The 24,657-nt window shown below is 36.1% G+C and overlaps 3 protein-coding genes across 4 annotated transcripts in view; 2 read left to right on the forward strand and 1 right to left on the reverse strand.

Annotated features, from left to right (window-relative positions):
- Nucleotides 1-622: 622 nt before the first annotated feature.
- LOC116306536 (dehydrogenase/reductase SDR family member 1) lies at nucleotides 623-10,203 on the forward strand. Its single transcript, XM_031716619.2, has 11 exons — nucleotides 623-724; nucleotides 1,113-1,234; nucleotides 1,648-1,685; nucleotides 1,788-1,931; nucleotides 2,275-2,313; nucleotides 3,129-3,169; nucleotides 4,141-4,273; nucleotides 4,512-4,631; nucleotides 4,785-4,869; nucleotides 7,330-7,410; nucleotides 7,992-10,203. Exons 2-11 carry the CDS (start codon nucleotides 1,114-1,116, stop codon nucleotides 8,141-8,143), a joined length of 954 nt encoding a protein of 317 aa, XP_031572479.1. The 5' UTR covers nucleotides 623-724; nucleotide 1,113; the 3' UTR covers nucleotides 8,144-10,203.
- A 1,077-nt stretch (nucleotides 10,204-11,280) lies between these two features.
- On the reverse strand, nucleotides 11,281-21,102 carry LOC116306414 (E3 ubiquitin-protein ligase AMFR). Its single transcript, XM_031716467.2, has 13 exons — nucleotides 20,774-21,102; nucleotides 20,576-20,668; nucleotides 19,784-19,948; nucleotides 18,975-19,127; nucleotides 18,355-18,395; nucleotides 18,100-18,232; nucleotides 16,382-16,626; nucleotides 15,729-15,875; nucleotides 15,347-15,369; nucleotides 15,131-15,240; nucleotides 14,586-14,711; nucleotides 13,817-14,376; nucleotides 11,281-12,116 (listed from the first exon to the last, which is right to left on the reverse strand). The coding sequence occupies exons 1-13, from the start codon at nucleotides 20,972-20,974 to the stop codon at nucleotides 12,083-12,085; spliced, it is 2,031 nt and encodes a 676-aa protein (XP_031572327.2). The 5' UTR covers nucleotides 20,975-21,102; the 3' UTR covers nucleotides 11,281-12,082.
- Nucleotides 21,103-21,786: 684 nt separating this feature from the next.
- The window catches only part of LOC116306241 (uncharacterized), a 28,818-nt gene continuing 25,947 nt past the window's right edge, over nucleotides 21,787-24,657 (forward strand). For both annotated transcript variants that reach the window (XM_089033803.1, XM_031716281.2), the window contains exons 1-3: nucleotides 21,787-22,286; nucleotides 23,476-23,558; nucleotides 24,555-24,638. In XM_089033803.1, coding sequence (XP_088889929.1) covers nucleotides 22,069-22,286; nucleotides 23,476-23,558; nucleotides 24,555-24,638 — 385 coding nt within the window. In that variant the 5' untranslated portion in view covers nucleotides 21,787-22,068. The remainder of the gene's footprint in view (nucleotides 22,287-23,475; nucleotides 23,559-24,554; nucleotides 24,639-24,657) is intronic.

Consider the following 24,657-nt stretch of genomic DNA (forward strand, 5'->3'; position numbering starts at 1 on the left):
TCTTGGATCTTTGGTTTAATTATTGAATCTTGCATACATATATATTATAAACTGTTAGGTTTTTCTGACCCTTCATTTAAGACTTTGAAGGATTTTTCTCCAAGCTTTCCATTTACCTCCCTAACAACACCTAAATATAGTTCTTTAGTTATCATTTTCTAAAGATTATTGAGTTCTAAAAGCTTTTGACAATGAGGTAGTCAGTTATAACTTGGTCTTATTCTTGGGGGCATGTCATTATGTCATGCATATCTGTCATGTTGGTTGATAATTTAAGAAGCATTCCTCATTGACTACTCTTGTCAGATCAACGGCTGTGTAATTGTTATTTATTTCTCAAGGAATTTTGAGTCAAGCGCTTGCACCCCAAGAGTTTGCGCAGTTTTGTTAGTTACAATAAAAACTACCATAGCCTGCAAAGCAGGCATTCTTGTGGGTTTGAGGAAGAAAAGGGGTTTTGAGGGAACTTTGGAACGAGAGAGAATTGAAACCGAGATAAATAGGAACCCCAAAACCCCGATTCTTCCTCTAAAACCCATCAAAAGAACGCCTGCTCTTCAGGCTAAAATTATCATAGAAAATGGTATTCGGGCTTCCTGTGTAGGTCACAGGACTCCCATAAAATTTGCGCACTCGTGCAAATAACCAATCTTTCGAAGTCCAAAGTCGACAATTTTGAATAGTTCGGAGTTAGGTACTTCAGGGATAATTTGTTCTTAGAAAGGTAAGAAACACAGGTATTTCTAACACATTTTGCAAATTTAGAGAAACATGCATTATTTAAACAATATCTGCAGTTATAGAGAAGTTTTCAGAATGAAAACAGCTAATGATGAACGTAGCCTGCTTATGCAAAGCTTCTTTGCTGGTAATTATTGCTCAAGTCAAATAAATAAGATCAAAAAAGGCTATTCAAAACTATGAGGCTGCCCTTGCTCAATGGAAAAAGCCCAAATCATTCATATACTGAAGCTACATTCACTGTGTCGGAGAAAAAATATGGGCCGTTAAGCAAAAAACTTTTTAATTATACATTAGTTTACGTAAGAGACAGCACGCGAGGGAGAAGCAATCGATTGATTGACTGTACTCTTTTTTTTATGTGTTCTTAGAATGGCTTCTGATCTTCCTTCTTTGGTTGGACGTGTTTGTCTTGTTACTGGTGCATCTCGTGGTATTGGTAGAGGCATTGCTTTGATGCTAGCCAAGGCTGGTGCCACTGTTTACATAACTGGTATGTATACGTCTTTTGGACTATAAAACCCATGCCATCATTGGGTTGGGGGGGGGGGGGGGGGGGGGGCTGGTCTTGCCTGGCTGGGTTTGGTCTAGCCTGGCTGGGGTTGGTCTTGCCTGGCTGGGGTTGGTCTTGCCTGGCTGGGGTTGGTCTAGCCTGGTTGGGTTTGGTCTTGCCTGGCTGGGTTTGGTCTAGCTGGCTTAGCATGGATTACCTCCTGCAATAGACAAATGGACCACATATAATTTATGGGTTCAAGGTGGGACAACAGTCTACAATGCCTCTAGCTAGAAACAAGTAAGTTAATGATGGATAGATATACAAACAAATGTTCATTTAACTTCAGCTAACTTCAGTTACTCATTTGTTTTATTTCCTCATGTTTTACATATTTTTGTCATGATCTCCAGGTCGAAAAGTAGAAACACTCCAAGAAGTAGCATCTGAAGTATGTACATGAGAATTTAAAAATTTTTTATTTCAGATAGATTATAAAATGATATTGAAATAGATCATTAATTATGTTTAAATTTGATGATGAATGTTTCAGGTTGAAAGCGGAAGTGGTAAATGTATTCCTGTCGAATGTGATCATTCTAATGATAATGACGTCGAGAACGTGTTTGATCAAATCAAACTGGATCAAAATGGACATTTGGATGTTCTGGTGAACAATGCTTACAAAGGAGTGCAGGTATAAAATGGTTTAATTTTGATCTTAAATTACTGTATAAGTTGATAATGTAACTAAAAAAAAGCTGATAAGATGCTAGATAGACGTATTAACTTCAGGGGCAGATCCAGGGGGGGCATAGGGGGGCTGAAGCCCCCCTTCAGCAGAAAAAACAAAAAATTTTGGATATGCTCTTTCTACTGAAAGCATCTTTGTCCTCTATACCTGATGAACTAAGGTATATCAAGGGATAGGCCCTTTTTCAAATGGTCTCTGACTGGGCTAAATCTAATTAGCAACTGGCCAACTTTTTTTTAACCCTGTTCTTTTATTAATCTAAGTGTAATAATGTTTCATCTTGTAGTCAATCATGGACAATGTTGAGAAACCATTTTATGAGCAGGTAGGTTTACTCAGTTATTTTATTAGGAAGTGCATGGGTTTGGTAGTCATTAGATAAATGTTTTGAATTGGGATAGAATTAATGAAAGAATAAATGCATGAAACAAAGAAAAAAGAGTAAAATATGAAAGAAGGAAAATCTGAGAAATTTAAGGGTCAAAAAAAAATAAAAAAAAGGGAAACTAAGATTGGAAATTTAAAGTAATAAATATAAAAAGTTAAAAATTAGCTTCAGCATCTTACCTCTGATATTCTGATCACCTCTATGACCCCCCCGGTGGGGGGGGGGGGTACTCCCATATATGAACTATACGGGGATGATCCGCTGAACAGGGTATGGTTTTTCGAGCTTCTTGTCATAAACAGGGTATGCAATTTCACTCAAGGTCCAAATTCTTCCTGAGTTTCTTGTCATATTCAGGATTTCTATTTCGTATTGACTGAAAGTGGTTACCATGGTCGTAAAAAAATGATACGTGAGATGACATGATAATTGAAACAGGAACTCAGTGCAATTGATTATATCTTTTGTCATAAACAGGGTCTACAAATACAATTTTGTTTTGTCATAAACAGGGTACCCCTTTCAGAATCCCAGCGGAACACCCCTACCCAAATTCTGGCGGAGTACCCCCCCCCCCCCCCCGGGATGACCCCCTCCTTTCTACCCCCACCTCACCACCACCCACTCACAAAATAGAATGATAAAAAATATCTACATTGTTTTTGCACAGAATACGAGGAAGACATCGTAGGGGAGGTATTTCATGTATAATAGTTTAACCAAATATTGTTTTCTTTTTCTTAATAATCCAGCCTCTTGAAATGTGGGATGAGATAAACAATGTTGGATTAAGGTAATCAAAGTCTGTTTCAGTAAAAATAAAAACCTGTATTTTACAGCCATCACTCCATGTGAAGGGCTTTTCCATGAGGTTTGTTCCACAGGCACTAACAGCACTCATCTCACATGAAGTTGATTTTTCATGCTTCATGCACCACCACCCAGTTGGCTCAGTTGGTTGAGTATCAGAATGTTGTGTGGGAGGTCGTGGGTTCAAGCCTTGGTGGACGGACCAACACTCAGGATCTTAAGATAAACAAGGAGACAGTGCTGCCACTGAGGATGTAAAGAAACCCCGGCAGTGACCATCCTCATTGCCTACACCTCATACTAACCACCTCATGATAGTGATATTGACTTTTGATAGCCTTTAGTAATTACCTTATTTACATAGAAAGGGCAATATATAAATCAATAATTATTACATTCTTATGGAGTTCAAAGGGGGCAACTGAGAAAACTCATGATGTATGGTAAGGGAAAGAACAACGTATTTAAAGTGCTTATAAGACTTTACATAATATTTTCAGAATTGATTCTTAAAATAGTGAATAGTTGATTGTGACAATTATTCGTCATTTGAATGTCAGGTCTTTGAGATACGAAGGTTTATATTTCCAATATGTTAATGACTATGACGTAACATAAGGGATTTGAGTTATTTTGTGGCAACTTTTAATATTGAACGCTGGACATTTTTTGAAAACAAATTTGTAAGAACCTTTACGTGAGTCACGAGTAAAAGGGTGATGCTTTTAAAATACTGTATTCCAGAACGAGTTCAGTGTTGTATATTAAATGATCCCTTATGTTACGTCATAGTCATTAACATATTGGGAATATAAACCTTCGTATCTTAAAGACCCGACTTTCAAATGACGAAATATTTTCACAATCAACTATCCACTATCTAAAGTATCAATTCTGAAAATATTGTGCAAAGGCTTATAAGCACTTTAAAAAATACTCTATTTTGGTTGACAGGTCTAACTATGTAGCTGCTTACTACGCAGCTAAAATGATGGTTCCAAACAAGCAAGGCCTGATTGTGAACATATCATCCTTTGGAGGATTGAGTTATCTATTTAACATCCCTTATGGTGTTGGCAAAGCTGCTGTAAGTTACTGTTTAGAAAAAAGATACTCTTACAGTGAATCCTGCTATCTCAAATAATTTCTAACTTCAATATCTTGAGATGAAATCTCAGCTAGTATGATAAAGTACATGATTAGAACATCTTTTCTTGTCAATATAAAATTGGATGTGGGCCTGGATCTGGTACTGCACAGAGTGTACTTCATTTTATGGGGATATAAGATTGAATGGAATCATATAGGTGACTGTTAACTTACAGAATGACCGAATGATGGCTGACATGGCAATAGAGTTGAAAAAGAGCAACATTGCAGCAATCTCCCTTTGGCCTGGAGCAGTTAAGACAGAAACCATAACAGCCATTTTACAAAGTGATAAGGTAAATGGGATCAGCAGTGGATCTAGGATTATTAGCTGTTTTTTTTTTGCTCATTCCGCAACAGTGTTTTCTTCCATTCCATATCATATTCATATACGATAATGAAATAATGTGACTATTAACTATGCTGCATTCCATTCCATAATATTTAAGCCTGGATCAGAGAAAATGATACAAGTTTTTAAAGATGGTGAGGATGTTACATACGCAGGAAAAGCTGTTGCTTGGCTTGCTGCAGGTAACAATAATTATTATCATTATACAGCTTCTCATTAATCCCATATAGGTAACTGTACAATTATTTTCTTAATCATATCCTTTTTGTAATCACTACCAAATCCTGAAATCTGATTGGTTCAAAGGAGTGCGATTAATGATGGTAATTGAACTGAGTGGAGTGCAATCTGGACCAAAATCATTGATTGATTGATTGAGTGATTGAGTTTATATGATACGAGTTAATCACAATTATGATTTTGGTCCAAAATTGCACTACACGAAGTTCAGTTACCACTTAATAATCATATCCTTTTTGTTATCATACACAAGAAAAAGACACAATAAACAGTGCAGAATAATCAATTTAATGTAGAAGAAGAAGTAAATCAATCAGGTTTTTCCTGGTATAAAATAAACGACTTATCAGCAAATCATTAAATATTCATAAATAATGTTAATCATTCTCTTCTCTGATTGGCTGAATATAAGAATTCTGTTCTGTGATCGGTTCTTTCAAAAAGATGCGATTAAGAGCTCAAAAGGATGCAATTAAGAGCTCCTAAGGATGCGATTTGGGATTTTGGTCCTTTGAACCAATCAGATTTCAGGATTTGGTAGTGATTACAAGAAAGATATGTTTAAGTGGTAACTGAACTTCGTGTCGTGCAATTTTGGACCAAAATTATACTTGTGATTAACTCGTATCACATAAACTCGATCACTCGTATGATTTTGGTCCAGATTGCACTCCACTCAGTTTAATTACCATCATTAATTGGTCAGGTCTTGTTGATATGGGATTAATTAGGCCAGCTATATAATTAATAGGTAATGGGATTTCATGCTCCCCAATCAAGAAATAATTAGACTCGAAAAATTCCTCTGACTGCCAAATTGGACTCGGCCTACGGCCTCATTCAATTTTGTCAGTCCTTGGAATTTTCGTCGTCCAATTATTTCTTAATTGGACAGCGCATGGAGTCCTATTACATATACTTATTAAGGATACACGGAACACAATCGGGTCGGGTTTTTTGAACGCTCATAGCGTGTTTAGTTTATATAAATTTCCCCATAAAGTATACATTTTCTGACAGCTTAAAGTTCAAATATTCCATATTCGATTTTACTTTTGGACAAAAATAATTCATTTGGATAAATCGGGCATTGATTGCAAACGCTATGGTTCGACGCGAGATGTTTGTTCTCCCTCTGGTTAGCATAAACGGATCAAATTTTTTTTGCATCTTATTACACGTATGTTGTTCTACCAAAGTGTGTCTGCGTTTTTTCTTTTAGCGCTTCTTTAATCTTTTATTCAATTCCAAAGTTATAACTACATGTTTTTAAGGGCATTCTTGAGAAAATGGCAAATATCTGAGAAAAGAAAAGGAAAATGAAAAAACGCAGACACAATTTTGAACTTGAGCATAGTAGGAATCCACATGCCAAGTTTCACGGTAATTGATCAAAAACCGAGGGAGAATAAACCTTCTGAAAATGTGTATTTTACCAAAAACTACTTTTGAGAAAAACACAAGTTTAGTTTAATGGGATTATAAGTTTATTTACTCAATGTTGACAAGTTTCTGCACAGTACGCCAATGAGCGTAAAGTTAGTAATGTGATACCGGACCATGGCCAGGACAGCGGGTATACTGTACTTCCGGTCTCAAGCTTATTGACCTTCGCGCGGTGTTTACCTAAATCTTGAAGTTCATTTCGAGTTCATGATGGTCAAAACCAGAGGTCGAACATCTAGTTCAACTGAGGGGGGCTGAGGAAGGGTCCGAGGAAGAGGCCGAGGAAGGGGCCGAGGAAGAGGCCGAGGCCGAGGGCGAAATGCTGAGCAAACCAGAGAACAACAGAATGTTTTGTTGTTCTTCTTCTCCCTCTTCTTCAAACTTACTTACAAACTTCTTCTTTAAACTGACGTCAAACTTACTTGGATCAATCGACTTCCGGTGAATAGATAAATGACAGTTCCTGTCAACAGCACAACACCTACTGGTAACTTCTAAAAATGCTTTTTTTCGAATATCTCCCTTAATGAAATAAATAATAACTTAATTTTTATATAAAATTAAAGATTTTACTTTTATATTTGATATAGCATGGTTTCAAAAAATATGTATTTTTGACGAAAATTGTGTTCCGTGTATCCTTAAGCTGAATTTTACTGGATTTTATTTTAATGCTCATCTAGACATTTACCAGTATTAAAATTATGATAATATGAATAGTTTATAGCCTCCTATGCAGGCTACTCACTTGGGTTTTTGTTGCGATTTGAGAAGAATGGGTTTCCTGTGGTGAAAACATGGAAGACTAAGACGAGTGGGGGAGGGAAAGGTTAGGTACTAGTTCACTCTGTTAATGCTCTGCTTACACAGGAAGCCCAGTATAGGAAAAAAAGCAAAGAGACACCTAGAGAGGAGAGTTAAACATTAATTTATGATAATTTGCTTTTTCTTTCAAGATCCAAATGTCATGAAAAAGAGTGGCCGTGTGCTCATTGTTGCGGAGTTGGCCAAAGAATATGGCTTTACAGACGTGGGAGGTAATTTTGATTCAAATTACAATTTGAAGCAACTTTTGGGCTGATCTATTGTATTAAGTCAGGGCATAGATAAAATCCATAGATCAAAATTGGAATTTAGCATGAATTTAGCAGAAGGAGGAAAACCAGAGAAACTTGAAGAAACCCCTCGATTGAAGGAAGATCTCTGAACAATCTCTACTCACAAACTGTCTCAGTCTACTGATTCATATTATTAGAATTTTAATTGTCAATGCATCTGTATGGAGGGATGGATGAGATCTGTCATTCCTGTGACTCTATTGCTAAACACTTGTCATGATTTAACAATATCCATCAGGTCAATTGATCAAATGTAATCTGTAGGAGAAGGGATGGAGAAGATCTGTCTACTACTGTACCTGTGATGAAAACAATATCCATCAATTGCTGATCATGTTTTCTCTGAGAGAGGGAGGGAGGGAAAGAAGGAAGAGGGGAGAGAGGGAAGAGAGATCTCCTTGGGAGGAATTTCTCTGATCAGCCTTTTTTACATAAATTTCCACTATTCATTTCAATTCTATTGTTAAATATCTTAATAAACAATAATTGTCCCTCCACAGGTGCTCAGCATTTGTCTTTCAGACAAGTAAAACAACTGGCCCAACATTATTACCCAAGCATGGCCTGGCTTGTTCCAGAATTCTTGTACATTCCTTTTTGGTTCATTGGAGCAACAACACACAGGTTTTCCCCACCATCAAAGTTTACATAACTGCTATATGTGTTTCTAGCTTCTGGTTTGTCAAACGTCCCAGATTGACTTTTATTTTTTGTTTGGGGCTTACTGTATCACTATTTGTTTAAATTAGTTTTTATTACTGAGCTGATCATGACAAAAGTTGGACAAGGAAATCAGGTAAAAGATTTTTTAAAGACTCGCCCTTCCCCCAGAAATTCCAATTTTTTTCCATACAAACTTTGTAATTTTGTTCTTTCTCTGATCCCCCCTACCCCGGAAATCCCAAATTCCTCTGTGGGATGGGGTGGGGTGGGGGTAGTATGGATATTTTCTTGAACCAAGGCACAGATTTGACTGGACAAGCCCCAGTTCTGCCTGGACATGATCAAATTTTTCAGGCCAAATTAGTATTAAGCTTAGTCATACCTTATTTCTGGCCAAAGATTACTGGTCAAAATGACTGGCAAGGCAGAGATTTGACCAGTTGTGGCTGGATATTGTCTGATCCTTGTCTGATTTTGTAAGCCCTGTTCTCTAATGATTCATTTGATTGATGGCAGTGTATTGAACGATTTTCCTGTGGCAACTGTTGTCTTGATCAGCACGTATCAATGAAAACAGAAAATATTTGCTTTGTTTTCTTGATCTGCCTTCATCTTCATGTTTCACACTACTCCTAAGACATTGAAAAAGGAGGACCACTGACACTGTAGGCTGAAAGAATATTGTTAATCATTTACTTTTTCCTTGATTGCTGATGTGTCAGTTGACAATCAGCCAACTGTTGCCAGATCATTGGTTAAGATTTTATCCTCACTTCATCAACATGCACTTTTATTTTATATTGGGAAGTTAGAAGGATTTGCAACTAAATCGTTGCACTGTTGTCCAATCATGGGATGACAGTCAGCTGATCATGGTCATCAGTCAGCCGATTGTTGGCTGATGATAAAGTACACAATTACCAAAACGAATGATGATAAGCATAATGGTATTGTAACATGATTTAGCATTATATAAGCATGCACGTCACAGTGCATACATCTAAAAGCATTAATTAAATAATTAATTATACAGCTTCTCATTAATCCCATATAGGTAACTGTCCAATTGTTTTCTTAATTGGACAGGTGTTGTTGATATGGTATTAATTAGGCAGCTATATATAGGTAATGGGATTTCATGCTCCCCAATCAAGAAATAATTAGACTCTAAAAATTCCTCTGACTGCCAAATTGGATTTGGCCTATGGCCTCATCCAATTTTGTCAGTCCTCAGAATTTTCCTCATCCAATTTTTTCTTAATTGGACAGCATGGAGTCCTATTACATATACAAATCAAAAAAATAATTAATTAAAAATTGAAAAAGAAAAAAAGAAAGAAAATGAAAAGTATAAAATATCGTTGTAAAGGTGATTGTAGTGTGATTAGCATCATGTATTAATTACCTGTATTTTTAATAGATCCTGGATCCATGATTTTTAGTTGGTGGTTATTAAACCCTTAGATAAAATCATTTATCATATGACCCATATGATAAGCAGGACCATACCGCTTTGAGCGAGCAGGGCCATATGAATCCATACGGCCATGCTCGAAACCTGCGAGCGTATTGACATAATTTGCAACTTTTAAAAAAATGTTTTATATTTAGGGTCATATGATAAAATGCTTATTGACTGGGTTAGGTCAGGCCGTATTGGAAAATATTTGGAGCAAGGTCCGTACGGCATCACCTAACTCAGTCAATAAGTACATAGTATGTACTATATATCCCAAAAGCACACTTTCCTTGTGGGATCTTAGGGGTCTGTTTAAATCATGGCAGGTCTTGTTAAGGAATGGCATCAAAGAACCATTAAGTGTCTATGATCCTTGGCCTAAGATCCATCCCTGTAGCCAAAATGGTAATGGTTATATATTATCATTTCATAAAAAAACATAAATATTCATTAACATTAGTAGTAATATATACCTATTTTAAAAAAAACGTCAGTCAGATCTGAAATCTGCGATCTAAGATAGCTTGTCAGTAGTGTGTTGTTAATATTGGTTTTAAATGATTTTAGTTAGTAAAAATTGAACTATATAATTTTAGTTTGGAGGGTTTCATTGTACAGAAGAGATTCACTGTCCCAAGTCATTCTTTACTGTGATTTTCAATATTCTGCAAACTCAGACATTTCATACGCTTGTTATGAATATTGGTTTTCCCTTCCGTCAATCAAGATGATGTAATCTTCCAAACCAAAACCAAATTCAAATCACCCAGACTTGATTGGCCAACGTAGAGTGAAATAGCAACATACAAGCATAATAACAGCAACAAGGGCGGATCCAGGGGGGGGGCAAAGGGGGGCTGAAGCCCACCCCCCTTTAGCAAAAAACAAACAAAACAAACTGAAGAATTATATGCTTTTTTCTATCGTTTTCTGCTGTGTTGACAAAAGAAACTCAATTAGCCCCCCCCCCCCCCCCCCTAAAATTTTGGCTGGATCCGCCCTTGACATACCATGTTATACTAAAGTCTCTTGTTTGCATTTGGGTTTGGTTGATGTTATTGTGATTTCTTTCTCATAGCTAGTAACTTACACAGGACATATGAGCTTCTTCTCACATCTCACCTTCATTACAGATAGCCAGCTGATCTAAGAGGAAATGTTACCCAAGCAGTAATGAGAAAATGTGCAAAACTGAGGTGTCATTTTTGCTCTTGAAATTATGGATTTCCAGGCCACCAAATAAAAAAAAAATGTTGCTAATAAGAGGTTGGTAACAGTAACACAATAACTAGCTAATGAGTTATATATTTTTATGCAATGGTGGACAGGTTTCACTGGTCATATTTTTGCAGGCTTCATATATATTATAATTAAGATTATTTTTTTATTTTTTTGGAAAGGGGGTAAGAGATGGGGGTACTTAGGACTACATATAAAGTGGCGGGGATTGCAAAAGTGGGCCATAGCCCAGTTATTCTAAATCTCAGCCCCAACATTTAGTCATAACATACTAGCTAGTCTGCAATACCCCCCCCCCCCCCCCCAGAACTTTTAGTTCCCCCCCTCAACTTGTAGGGTGCTACGCACTCCTTGATTTATTCCTTTTGAAAGGTGGTCGTATTATCGTTGAATCATGAACAATAGACTTTATTTAAAACTTTCACTCATTTCTTTAAGCAATATTTTATTCAAAGCTTTTGAGTAGCATGGTTTAAGTTTACTCAATCCAGCAAGTGTCTACTAATTTTATTAAATAAATTTATATCTACTATTTAAAATACAGAATTTGGGCCATATATAAAACACATTGCTGACATCCTTATAGCACAATGTCATGTCAATAGCTCGTTACTAATATTTCAAAATACTGCTTGCATTTCATTCATTAATATTGATGTTACTACAAGATTTAACGGTCCAGTGGAAGGATTTTTTCGTGTATAAAATTTGAAATGTGACAGTATGTTACAGTGAGAGCCCAACATTAACAAGGTAAGTTAAGTATGATTAGAATAATTTACTTACTTTCAGGGGCAGATCTAGAGGTTTCTGGGGGTTTACTGGATCCCCACAAACTACCCCAATTTCAACAGCTCTTTTTACCGGCTGCGACATTACTGAACTAAAAACCTGAGATACAAATTCTAATTGTTTAATATGAATTGAATTATGTTCATTGGTCCTAAAGCCATTTATAAACTTTTCTAATATTCTCTTGCTTTGCTTGTTCTTGCTAGTAGATAGAAGTTACATTAAGGTAGTTGGACTGGCTTAAGTGGGGATGTCAGTTGGACAACATTTGTTCAAATTGTGTATTAGGTATTAAAAACCTAATCTCCACTCCACTTTGTATGTCCTTGACTTAGCTGAGAGATTTGTCTTATTCAGCCTTGATGACAGAATTTCCTAGTCTCAATTCTTGACGACTCACTAAGGTTCCAACATTTCCTTGGATTTTATTTACTGCATCTAACTAGATGATGGCTTATTTCCGAGGAATCTCCTAGAAAAAATGAATTTAAATTTAAAACAAAGAATAACAGGAGATACAAGAAGCCAGTACTTTTAGGGAACATGTACTGATCATGATAAGGGCTGGTACAAAACAAGGTATGTCTCCCATCACTGTCAATCAACTTGAACTTTGACAGATTTCAATAAGTAATGTAGACACACCATTGCAATAAATAATAGAAGCGTCTTTTAGCTCCATAGTCAGAACTTTTTAAAGCCACAATCCACGCCAAAACTAGTTGAGACTCATACTTGACTTCCCCTTCCCATCCAAAAAAAAACACAAACTATATCACTTACTGTCCCTCCCCCTTCGCAATGTTGAGATGATCAGTTTCTGATTTGAGTGAGGGTTGCACCTTGTACTGTGCAGAAACAACATTGATTATAATATAGTCAAGTAAATCCGCGCGATCTGATTGGTTGAAAAGCATGAACCATTTGCCCATGGGTTGCACGCTCACGTCAGCTTTTTTAGCTTCGGCGAAAAAAAAAACTTTTTGTATCTTTTTGCTGACAATTTATCTAGAAAAGATAACTGAAAATGATTGAAAAAAACTAGCGAAAATACTCATCAATCTCCGACATTTAGTATAGAGTTGTCATTTGATCAGCCTAGTAATAATACGTCAAGATTTGCATCACTTTCAAACAGTGAGCTGGACAAGATTGTGTCAGAGCGTCACTCCAAAAAGACAAAGCAAACCACAAATCGATCGGTCGGTGTCTACATTCAAAGGATTTTAAGCAATGATTAAATAAATACAAAAATATTGTTATCGTGTATTTATTCAACAAAAGTATTTCCAAAGTAATTAACTATAAATATCTTGCTCACCATCTACTTCGCAGCTTCACAACTGCAGTGAAGTACTTTCTGAAGCTCTACATGGGAGGGAAAGCCGACAAAGCGTACTACCCAGAGAAAATTAATCCAGTTCAGTCAGTTAGTTTTGATCCGTGTACGAGATTATTTCCATTGCTAAGTCATTGTACGATAACAAACTTGAACATCGTCAACAACAACAAAGACAGCCACTTTGTTTTTCACTGATTTTCTCGGGCATTACTGTACTAAGATATGTCAACATTTGAAATGTACTTCTTACAGTTGAAAATCACTTTCTCCGTAGTTTTGGACATCTTTGATTCACTTGTAAGCTAAATTTTTGCCATTATTGTAGTCAACTGTCTTCAGTGTAAAGCTGCCATTTTCAAAACGACTGTTTTTCTGTTTTTGGCGCCTTTGTGCTTTTCATTCACTCAAGGTGCGTAAGGAGAATTTAGGGCATGATCAACAAATACAGTCTATAATTTGTATTTATTTCTTGTTTGTTGACTTGACTATATTATAAAAGCAATGGATCATAAGTAGCTGTGCGTCCATCGAGTTATGGATGCACTTGGGAGGTTGCTTAAGCACTCAAAAAAGCTAGAGTTGCACTCCGCTTCACGTCGTGCAACTCTTACGCTTTTCTTCGTGCTTAGCAACCTCCCAAGTGCATCCATAACTCGATGGATGCATGCTACTTATGATCCATTCCTTAAACTGAAGGGGAGGGGAGTAATAAGAATGCTATGCAAATGTCAATAGAAGTGTAGTAAATAATGAGGGGAGTCTCAACATGCAGTTTTGGCATGGATTGTAGGTAATGCTGTGATTAACAATAAATGAAGAAGTGTTACTACCTTCTTGCAGTCTGGAAAAATGCTTGTTTTCTTCTCATCAATGAAAGCTGTCTCTCCTCTGATGAAGAATGAAATTCTGAAGAAGGTAATTCATAAGAGGTTGAATCCATTTCTGAGGGACTGTGTTTTGTGCATGTTATGTCATCCCTGCTTTCTGCAATTGGTGGTCTTTCATCTTGGCCGGCACCTGTTATATCTCTGTTTTCTTCATTTGGTGTTTCATCTGGTGGTCTTTCATCTTGGCCTGCACCTGTTATATCTTTGTTTTCTTCATTTGGTGTTTCATCTGGTGGTCTTTCATCTTGGCCTGCACCTGTTATATCTCTGTTTTCTTCATTTGGTGTTTCATCTGAAGCAGTTGGCATCATTTCATCCTGATTTGATGTTGATGGCATTTCCTCATCTTCAGATTCTATTATCCAAGGGCTGGTTATGCTTATGTGGTCTGTATCGCTCCGTTCTGCTGTTTCATCTGACTGAGAACCATCACTGTCAGCTGTATGTATTGTTTGTAACAGCTCAGCTTCTATTTCTGGTTGTTGCTCAGGAGGTGTCCATACCTTGGAGGAAAATGAATATTGCATAGTAATAAAGTATATGTGAATATAAGAATCCAATTGGAGCCTAAACACTACTGAAAATGCCTGAAAAAAGCCTGAATTTTTTCAGGCAATTTCAGTAGCGTTTAGGCTCCAATCAGATTCTTATTATAATATTTCTACATCACAATGACTTTGAAATGTGTGACTGTATATAATTAATTACTTACAGATGGCACTGCAATCCTCCCTTCCAGGAAATTATCAGTTGTAAGTTCAACTGAGTGTGTTTGTCGCAGGTCTTCAATGATGATGTTGAATGGGACACGAGGAAACAAGTCTTGCACCTGATGTGCCTGTTGATGTTAATAAATCTATTTTATTCCTCTCTTCTTTTCCTCAATTCCCTAATTTTATTCTTTATTCCCTTCTTTCAAATATGGACAATTTGACAAATACCATATTGTGCAGCTTCTCCCATTCTTTCTTCTCTCTCAACACCCAACATGCTAAATTATAATACCATTTTACATGTGTTGAAAGTTGAAATCTGACTTAGGTCAGACCAGAGGTTGTTTGAGGTGAGGTCAATATAGGTTTGGTTTGGTGTTGGGACATGGAGCTGGCTATTTCGTAGCGCACATGCTTTTGCTATGGAACTTCCTAGGGGTAGATCATGTATTATCAACTCCCTGTATGTCATTGTGAAGACAAATGGATAATTCTAACTTAGTAGCAATTACATTGCTGGTAATCATGACACAAAAAGACTTACCATCAGTTCTAGTCGGCTTTCTGGGAGTTGTTGATTTGCATTTATTTCGTTTGCATGGGAGTGGACGACTTCAACAGAGAAACTTGGAAACCAACTGGCAATTTGAGTTCCTGGGGAAAATAACATTTTTAATGATATATCATACCTTGTAAAATAAGAGCGGCTTTAAAACATTGTTGAAGATGAAGTCTTTGTGAAGTCTATGGAGTTACTTACCATCAAAGTGAAAGAAGTGATTCCTGAGAAAAGTAGGAAAAGGAAAATTAGAATAAATGTAATTTAAAGTAAATTAGGTCCTCATTCTGTGTTTAAATCATCTGCTATCTGGTGCCTATCTTTGACAATGATGTTCACAAAGGAATTGTTACCTAAGGAACTAGTCACTGCTTTAGATCATACTTAATATTAACTATGTTTAGATGATAATAAGTTGGTTCATGGAAAGTAAATCACTAATTTTGATGAAGGATGTATGAAAGAAGAGGCAGCAGTTGCAAAACTGACTTTACTAGCTTCAAAGGCATTGCATCAATCAACCCACCAACACAACAACGGCCAGCAAAACAAGGAACTAAAGGGCTTGGTATTATTTTCATACCTCCGGATGGCATGGCCCATCATAAATGCAGCCATCCCTCTTGGCTGTTCATTTTCTTGGTTGTTCTCAGGCTGAAGATCATCTGCTAATGACTGGCGACATGTGGGACAAGAAGTATCATTCTCTAACCAAGAACGAAGGCAGGAACTGATAATGAAAAAAGGAGATAAAGTAAATGTCAGACTGTTATGAGGTTGATTGCCCCTTGAACTCTACAATATTGTACTACAGCTACATTTACTTGGAGCAAGGAGGTTTGCACTACTAATGCACTGCAACCATAGGCTCAATGCTTTGAGCTGTTGAATCATGAGAAGAGTTATTTGTTGATTCTCTCCAGTGCTCTGAAAGTCTTGATGATTCTTCAATCATTTGGTATATTATTTCCAAGCTTCTGGGCTTTATGCGCATCCATCTTCAGCGAATGCTACGAATATATGGTCGAAGAATCATCAATCTGTGAGATACTATAACACAACCTACAAGACAACACTAGGTCTTGTCTTAGATGCTAGATTTTCCTCCCATAAAAGTCAACGCTTTCTTTCAGATGTGCTGTATTTGTTTTGTACTGTAGCAGTATCCTTGCCATGATTGAAACTTCATGGCAGAAGCTAAATATCTTCTTTCATTAGTGCATCATTATTTCCTACCTGTGAAAGATATGACCACAGGGTAGCTTCCTTGCCACCTCCATCGTGTCCCAACAAATGGCACAGTCATCATTGTTTAGGACGAGTTCTTCATTTGTTGCTGTGGGAAACTTCTTTTCCATGCACTTTAGGATACGAATAAAGTTCCTGTGTCTAGCAAGCCTTTTCTTGATTTCATAAAACAGATGACGAAGCTGCATACACAGAACAAGGCTGGCCATACTCAGGAATATATTAGACCACAGCTGTGATGTAAAACAAAAATAGAAAATGTGACGTCAATATTTCTGTTAAAATGGTTATTCACAAAGGTTAATGTTGTTCAATGTTGTTCCAAGCAGTTTACCTGGAAAACCTTATAGTACTTTAGGCAAGCAATTCCAATTCTTTCACCTTAAACCTCTTATGAATACCGTCGCTTTCACCTAAGCGGAAACACTTCTAAAGAAAACCGCCACTAATTGGGGGTGGTAAGTTATCGTTTGGGGCCTCAAACGTTGACGTTTGGTGCCTCAAACTTTGACGTTTCGCGCTTCAAACTCTTCGTATATTTCTCGATATCGTGGGGTTAGACAGTTCTCCACAGTCAGCAAAATCAATAAATTGTTCTTTAATTTCCTGAACAGAAGTTAATCACTTGGTCTGAAAAATAGTTTCCAATAATACTTTATCGTCAAATGATAATTTACTTGGTAATGGATCTACGTCGCCTGTTTCTCAATATTTTTAACCACTTTGAAACTGTGGAAGGCCAAACTTGCAATTGCATACTATAAACTTCTCGTATTGGCAGAAATGATGCCTTTTCCACCGCTTCATACCTAAACCATCTAGGTAGTGCTGCATCTGAATGAAAATTGCGACCATAAATGTTTGTACGAATCATAATTACTCAGAATTTCGTGCAAACTTTTAACGTTTCACTCTGGGACACCGGTTGAGTTTACATGTGAAAACATCAAAGTTTGAGGTGCCAAACTTCAGACTTTGGTCATCAAGAGTTAACGTACCGCCCCCAATTAGTGGCGGTTTTCTTTAGAAGTGTTTCCGCTTAGGTGAAAGCGATGGTAGTATTCATATCTTGAGTGACATTGACACCAAATTTTAATTGAAATATACAATATAATGACAAGGAAGTCATAGATAAACACAAAATAAATAAAAACAATAGGCATCAACAGCTCTTATCCATGATTGGCCATTTGCACTGTCTCATAGGTCAGGTGACATGATCCACCATCCCCCACCCGCAGCCCCTGATGAAGCAGCTATCTCGTGAATCAGAGAAATAGAAATTTAAGTATACCAATATTGTTGAGCAAAACTAGTGCTTTTTAAAGGGGGATAGGACCATATGTGAACCCTCAGTTCAAATAACCTTTTCTATAGTTTGATTACAAGCTGTCAAAAGTATCTCCGGCCATTATGATACAAAATAATCTTTTCGCTTGAAATTGCCTCACTTGAACACCAGCCCACAATACTTTTGACAGCAATGACATCTCAGAATCAATAAACCATCAGGGCTTAAAGTGATGGCCAGTCAATTTCAAAGTAGTTTAGCTCGATCATCAGAATCTCATTCATAGCCAAATGTTACTGGTCAGAATCACTGGCAAAAAACATTATTTTGACCACACAAGTTCTTATGCTGGCTAGACATTGTCCAGTGACTGGCCATTATTTTAAGCTTTGAACCATTGAAGACTCTACTTTACCAGCATGTGAAGATGGTGAACCAAGTCAACTGAGTAAGTTCCCAGATCCAGTAACAGGTCCGTGTAGTAACACCATGTAGCTCGTCCTTCCCATGTACCAACATGACCAATTTCCCAAAGGTGAATTCCATACCTAAAGTTGTAATAAGCAATCATTATTAGAGCACTCGAACAAACACTATGGCTGCTCAATTCATAAATAATTCAACCACAATAGCAACTATGCATTATTGTTTCAGTAGGACTAATCTGTACCTTATTCCAACATGAACGATTTTGATAAAAAGCAGCAGACACTATAAAACAAGAAAATTTAAGAGTAAGTGACAGGTTGTTTACTGGTCCCATCTAGAAGGGGGAGGGATTGGAAGGAGTGAGACAACTGATGACATGACCATGGCAGATCCAGAATGATTTCAAGAATGGTCCACAGCTGTTACCTTAATCTAAAAAGCCATCACAAACACAGTTTCCTTTTTAGTTTTTACCTTATATTCATAGTATTTTTCAACTCCAAAGTGGGTAGGCTAGCCACCTATTCTACCCCCTGGATCTGCCTTTGCTTATATATATGGTACCCCTTGTGGCATGTCTTAGTATTCAGGCATTAGGAAAGGCGACCAATATATTTGTATTTGTGGAATAGGGTAAATGACTTTTGTTCCACCTGGGAGCTAATGGCTTGTTGTCATTATGGCTACTCGCAATTGAGCTCATTAAACTTCATCAAAAATTTTGATTTAAAAATCGTATTAACTATAATCCCTGAAGCAACCTCTGGGTTGATTAAGCTTGACATGTCTTTCGCCTCAGAGGTATGACTGTAATATTGCAAACCAAAGCCTTTTCCTTGTGATTATTGAATTTGCCTTTACCTCTGCCAACATGAATGTGAAGGTGTGAATTCCATCAGGCCAACCAATGAATAAAGACAGAAAAAACAATCCATTGCAACACATCAACAAAACAATCAAAAGACCAATGATCTTGCCATGGGTTCCAGGTGAGGTAGTTGGAGAGAAGGACAACTGAAAATTATTAAAATCACAATAAATCCAGATTATGTGCAAACCAACATCAATGACATAGAATAGACTATGCTTACATGAATGCAATCTTAGGCCCCATCCACACTATGCCGGATAAATTTGAATTTTTATTTATTCGGTCAGGCCTACCGTCCACACTAGTCCAGGTGAATCCAGAACAATTTTTCACCGAAAACAAATTTTTTTTGAATACCGTCTCCAGAGTGGAACAATTTGAAAATGCTGGCTAGCCGTATTAGTGTGGACGCAGAACATTAATTGTATCCGAAATGTTTCGAATATGATGACGTCATGATTGTCATGGGAACATGGCGGAAAGGCTAAAAATTCACCGCTGGCTCAATTTCAGCTTTGATGCACATGCTCAGATGTGCAATGAAGCGTTTTTGCCGCCTCTGATTGGACTAGCGTGGACGTGAAACATTTTATCTGTTTTCATGTGTGGATGGAAAACTTTTTTTTTCGGTTTCAGTGTGAAAGTTGCGGATTCAAATTTATACAGCATAGTGTGGACGGGGCCTTAGTGAAGGCAGGGTTCTAAATAACAGGACTCTAATTTAAAGACAGCATTATAGAGTGATGCATGTCTTCTTTCATCATGAGAACCAAGTCTAAAAAAGGAGTCCTATACTTACATATTCAAACCTGTTCTTGCAAAGCTGAGAAAATATTTGGAAAAACCCCAGCAAAGTGAACCAGGCTGTCCACCACATCACTTCATCTACTTTTTGGACATTCAGAACACCAAATATAAAGATAAACTTGTAGAAAACAAAATTCCAAAACCTGTCTTGAATTTGCTGTAACGAAAAAGAGGGAAATATTTTAAAATTCGAATGCAATGGAAAATAACAGATTATATCAAATTTAATCAATACCTACTACAGTTTGACTACAGTTTATATCAGTACCCTAAAAACGCGTGGCATTGTTTATTCTAATATAATATTAAGTTTAAATCAATTTGATAGTAGTAGCAATACAAAACTATTAAAGACTTAGTGAATCGAATTGCAAATATTCTGCAACACAGAAGAATATTTCAAGCTCATGTTTTGCTGTTTTCTTTTCGTTTATCTTTTTGTAAAATCATAATAACAGCCTTCAAATGCAAGTAAACAAAGACATCTCCTACAGCGCTAAGAAGAGCTGTAAGGAAATTAACGTTTTGCCTTCTCCAGCAAATTAATTTCGTTCGATTTTAATAAAAGCAAAATAACAAAAAATAATAATTAGATCTATGTACACTAATTTTTTTATCTACGGAGACGTAGACGACATAATGATTGGTTAAAAGGTGTTGGAATAAACGGCTAGACAAATAAGAACTTATACACGTACTCACGTATCGTAAATGCAATTTACGTAGAATGTTTTAAATGAAATACATAATAAGTGGAATTAAAATATTTAAAACTAAACTGTACCTGGAGTTCTGCTTCTCTTAAGTCACCAAAGACAACTCTTTGTATAATTTTGCCGAATATAAACAGACAGCAATAGGCCATATTCAAATTTGACTAAAAACAAGAAGAAAGAACAGTCTGATATGTTTAATAAAATACAAGGAAAGAAAGCTAAGCTAACAGTCTTATACTAAAATCATTCAAAAAGATATAACTTACCCAGAAACAAAAATTATCAGCTGTCATAAAGTCGTATATCGTAGTTTCTGGTTTCTCCTTGAGGTCTTCTGTATTGACTTCGTTTGAGTTCCATATCGTGTTTATCGCGTATAAACACGACGACACGAAGAGGAGGAAACTCACAGTTACGTATGTCTTGAGAGATGGAAGAGGTAGTTGTTCTAGGAATACTAGTGTCATTTTAAAAGGATACAAAATCAATCAGAAGGAAATTTTGGTGGGAAAAAACTGAAACCAAACTTCGTCCATGATGAAATCAACTCAGCAAAATCGATCGGATCGTAGCCCGATTCCGATTCGATCGATTGCACAACGACGATGACGTCACACAGCGCAAAAAACCCTCCTCTAGACCACAGGCAGTCCAAGGTTGGTTTGGGATCCCGGCCGAGTCTCCAACCTCTTCTTATTTCTTACTGGTGGGGGAAAACGAGCTAAATTCAAAAAATAACCACACAGAGCGAAAGAAGTGCTATTTCTCAATGATCGGGTAAAATCTCGAGGCTTTATTTCACGTTTCAATGATTTTATTAAAATTTTTGAAGAATCCCCATACATTTCCTTATAACATGACACCACAGAAACCAAGCTTGGGCTACCTGTGTCTAGACCACTCCAAAATTATCATTTTTAACATTATCTTTAAAAACCTTAAAAATAAGAAAACATAGGATCGAATTTTAAAAAGTTATATATCTATATCAACTTCAAACTTTATTTTGCAAAAGGCATTTTTCGTTTTTAATATTAGTTAAAATAAATATTAAGCAATTTAAAAATTGTTTTTTTAAATGATTATCTTACGTTTCTTTTTTAATTCTACATTTCATTTCATTTTACATTTGATCTTACATTTTATTTTTTATTTTTATTTTTTTACGATTTTACAAAATCAGTTTTTCCCGCCAAATTTGTGAACTCACGCCCGCGAAGTGTAACGCAGCGGTTGCTGTTTATAACCTCGTTTTAGTGTTGGCGCTTGAAATATTGAAGGTTGTTGACCTTCTTTGAATCACTCAGATAAAATAAGGTTTAAAATTCAGCTATAAATAAATCCTTTATAGCTTTGATATACCAAGAAAACGTACCAATACAACCTGGAGGATCTAAGCTTACAGACTGATAATCTTTTAGTTCCAGGATTTGAATATTCGCGCCGAATGCCGAGGGAAAAAAGATGACATGACAAGATGGATTAGCCTTTCGAATGCCAAGTTTGAACACTGGAGTTCAACTTTATAGTGTCTAATCCTACTCGATATTATTAACGTACAATGGATATTAATGTTTCGGACACCTCGTTTGCCTATAGTGATATAGTCGGGCCTTCCCATGTAAGCGGATTGGAGTCGTTTTCTGATTTTGATGCGAGTGAATACAGTGAGAGTTTTGAGGATCAAGAAGCTCATGACAGCGGAGTAGAAGAAGAATCCGTCACTCCACAAAACCTGGAATCCTCACAGAACGAAAACAAGGATGCAAGACCAGACAGGTTAGCCTTTTGACTTGTTTTACTAGCAGGATTCGTAACGAATCATTTGAATTAACCGCCACGATAAATGTTTTCTTAATTACGCGTTGTGCTTGGGCTGTGGGCCGTTAAATTTGTTTGTTTTACCCTTCAAAACCACGCGTGTTTTTTCAAGCGATGCATACCTAAACGAGTTGTCCAGCTGCAGGTTTTGTTGCTTAAGCAAAGAAACAATAGGCAAGTGTATAGTTCGTTAATCCCACAGCTTCAACGGAACGAGACAGTAAATGCACTAACAAAAGACTGGATTTCAATTTGTTATCATATGTTACATGATTGATGTTGTTCCATGAACTATTACTTAATCATTAATGTCAAGTCTGATCACAAAGAACACAAGATTTTAAACACTAACATTAACAGGTATTTAACCCTTGATTCACTTATTCAGCAGCTGACTAATTTTTTTAATGCATGTAATTTAATAGCAGGTGGCTGTATAGTTAATACTGTCATCTTACTGATTAATGATAATGATAAAATTTAAAGAGGCGGTAATGGCATTAAATCTGCTCATTATCACTACCTCTAACTAATCTACTGTTTGGATGAAAAAAGTATAAAAGTCAAAATAATTGTTTGTTTTGATGATAAGAGAAGTACATATAGAAGTTCTAAGGCATTGTTCAAATGTCATTTTTTCTGTTACAAATGCATAAAGAAACAATAGATAATGAGGTCGTACACTGATCTAATTACATGCACAACAAGAAAGGTTTAGGTACTGGTGTAATGTCACAACTGACCAATGTTAGACTTGACAGGTTTTTGTAGGGGGGAAAACTGGTAAATGACTAATGTCTTTGAATAGAAAAAAAGAAATTTCAAAGAAAAATTTAGTAAAAAAATATTTAAGTTTGATTGATACTGCTGTATTTTATGGTTATAAAGTTGTTTAATTCAGCATTATCCCCATTTTTGAGAACCAAAATATTCGCAAATACCAAAAGTGAAATAAATAATGCACACAACATCACTTCTGCAGACTTTTTGAAGTTCACAGACCTTCACTTTCAAGGACATATGAATATTCTATGGAAATAACTGTAAGACAGAGCAATATAGAGCTAGAAATAATATTAGAAACTGGAGTATTTCACATTTTGTTAATCTGATTGGTAGTGCAATATGATGTCATTTCTGTTTTCAGTTTTTCCTTTGGACTGCATAATCTTCCTACTGGAGATATTCGGGAATTCCTGAATGCATTAGAGAGTGCCAAAGCACAATTGGGTTAGTAACAACCAAATATATTATGAAATATAAATAGGCCTTTTGCAATAGATTGACACGTGATTGCTAATAAATGGCAAAAAAATTTGGACTTCCTACATTTAAAGATTTTTTGCTGGATTACTTATGTCAAATCTAAAACCTTTTCTAAAATGCTTTTCTCCCTTATGAAATACTTTTGATTTCAAGATACAAAGCAGTTTAAAGTTTGTTTGCCATCCAGCAGAGCCTCCCCCAAGAAACTTTGAGCTGAATTGATTCATTATCAAAACGATATATCAGCATGTGACTGTACATGTATATATGTGTATGTGTGTGTGTGTATATGTGTATATGTATGTATGTATATATATATGTATATATTATATTTTTGTATAAGGCATTAAAATAGTTTTACGATTAAAAAACGTATGTTATAAAAAGTGCTAAAAGGTAAAAATGATAGAAAGCATTCCGTTCTTTTGTTTTATAGTTTGACTCTTTGTCTCCATTTGTAAGACTAGGTTTCACAGGCCTTTTCAAGTAAAATCATTTTATCTATAATAAATTGTGTAGAGTAAACTAAACAAAATAGAACCATAGCTATATGGAGGAGGTCGGTGTATGTAAAAAAATAGAATCATAGTTATTTATAGTTATGTGGAGGAGGTCGGTGTATGTAAAATAAAAAAAAAGAAGAACCATAGTTAATTATAGTTATGTGGAGGAGGTCGGTGTATGTAAAAAAAAAAAAAAAAAAAAAAATAGAACCATAGTTATTTATAGTTATGTGGTTAAGTAGGAGATAAAGAAAAATTGTAACTTTTTAATATTCATTAAAAAAAAAAAAAAAAAAAAAAAAAAAAAGCATGTGACTGTACATGCAAATTAGCCTATAGATTTTTTCTTAACTATATCATCGCATTTTAGATTGTGCATAACAAGCCTTAAAGAAAGTGCTATTTGATAAATTGTTTGACTGCACATAAATAAAATCTAATAAATTGTATTCTTAAGGAATGGCTATTGAGTGTCAAGAAAAAGATTCTCCAGTTGAAGATGAAAGTTCTCTTGGAATCCTACACCTAGATTCATTACAAGGTACGTGTATATTAATATA

This window comes from Actinia tenebrosa, unplaced genomic scaffold (genome assembly GCF_029948245.1).
Source record: "Actinia tenebrosa isolate PJP-AT-01 unplaced genomic scaffold, QUT_ActTen_1.0 PGA_scaffold2__45_contigs__length_23673736, whole genome shotgun sequence".
In the NCBI taxonomy this organism is placed as follows: domain Eukaryota; kingdom Metazoa; phylum Cnidaria; class Anthozoa; order Actiniaria; family Actiniidae; genus Actinia; species Actinia tenebrosa.

What these genes read in the sequence shown, in the direction of transcription:
- LOC116306536 (XM_031716619.2), top strand. Translation starts at nt 1,114, where the DNA reads ATGGCTTCTGATCTTCCTTCTTTGGTTGGACGTGTTTGTCTTGTTACT. An exon ending in TCCAAGAAGTAGCATCTGAA is followed by an intron (nt 1,686 to 1,787) that starts GTATGTACATGA and finishes TGAATGTTTCAG; the next exon opens with GTTGAAAGCGGAAGTGGTAA. An exon ending in ATAAACAATGTTGGATTAAG is followed by an intron (nt 3,170 to 4,140) that starts GTAATCAAAGTC and finishes TTTGGTTGACAG; the next exon opens with GTCTAACTATGTAGCTGCTT.
- LOC116306414 (XM_031716467.2), bottom strand. Translation starts at nt 20,974, where the DNA reads ATGACACTAGTATTCCTAGAACAACTACCTCTTCCATCTCTCAAGACA. An exon ending in TCACATTCATGTTGGCAGAG is followed by an intron (nt 18,396 to 18,974) that starts GTAAAGGCAAAT and finishes CTTGTTTTATAG; the next exon opens with TGTCTGCTGCTTTTTATCAA. An exon ending in ATCGTTCATGTTGGAATAAG is followed by an intron (nt 18,233 to 18,354) that starts GTACAGATTAGT and finishes TTACAACTTTAG; the next exon opens with GTATGGAATTCACCTTTGGG.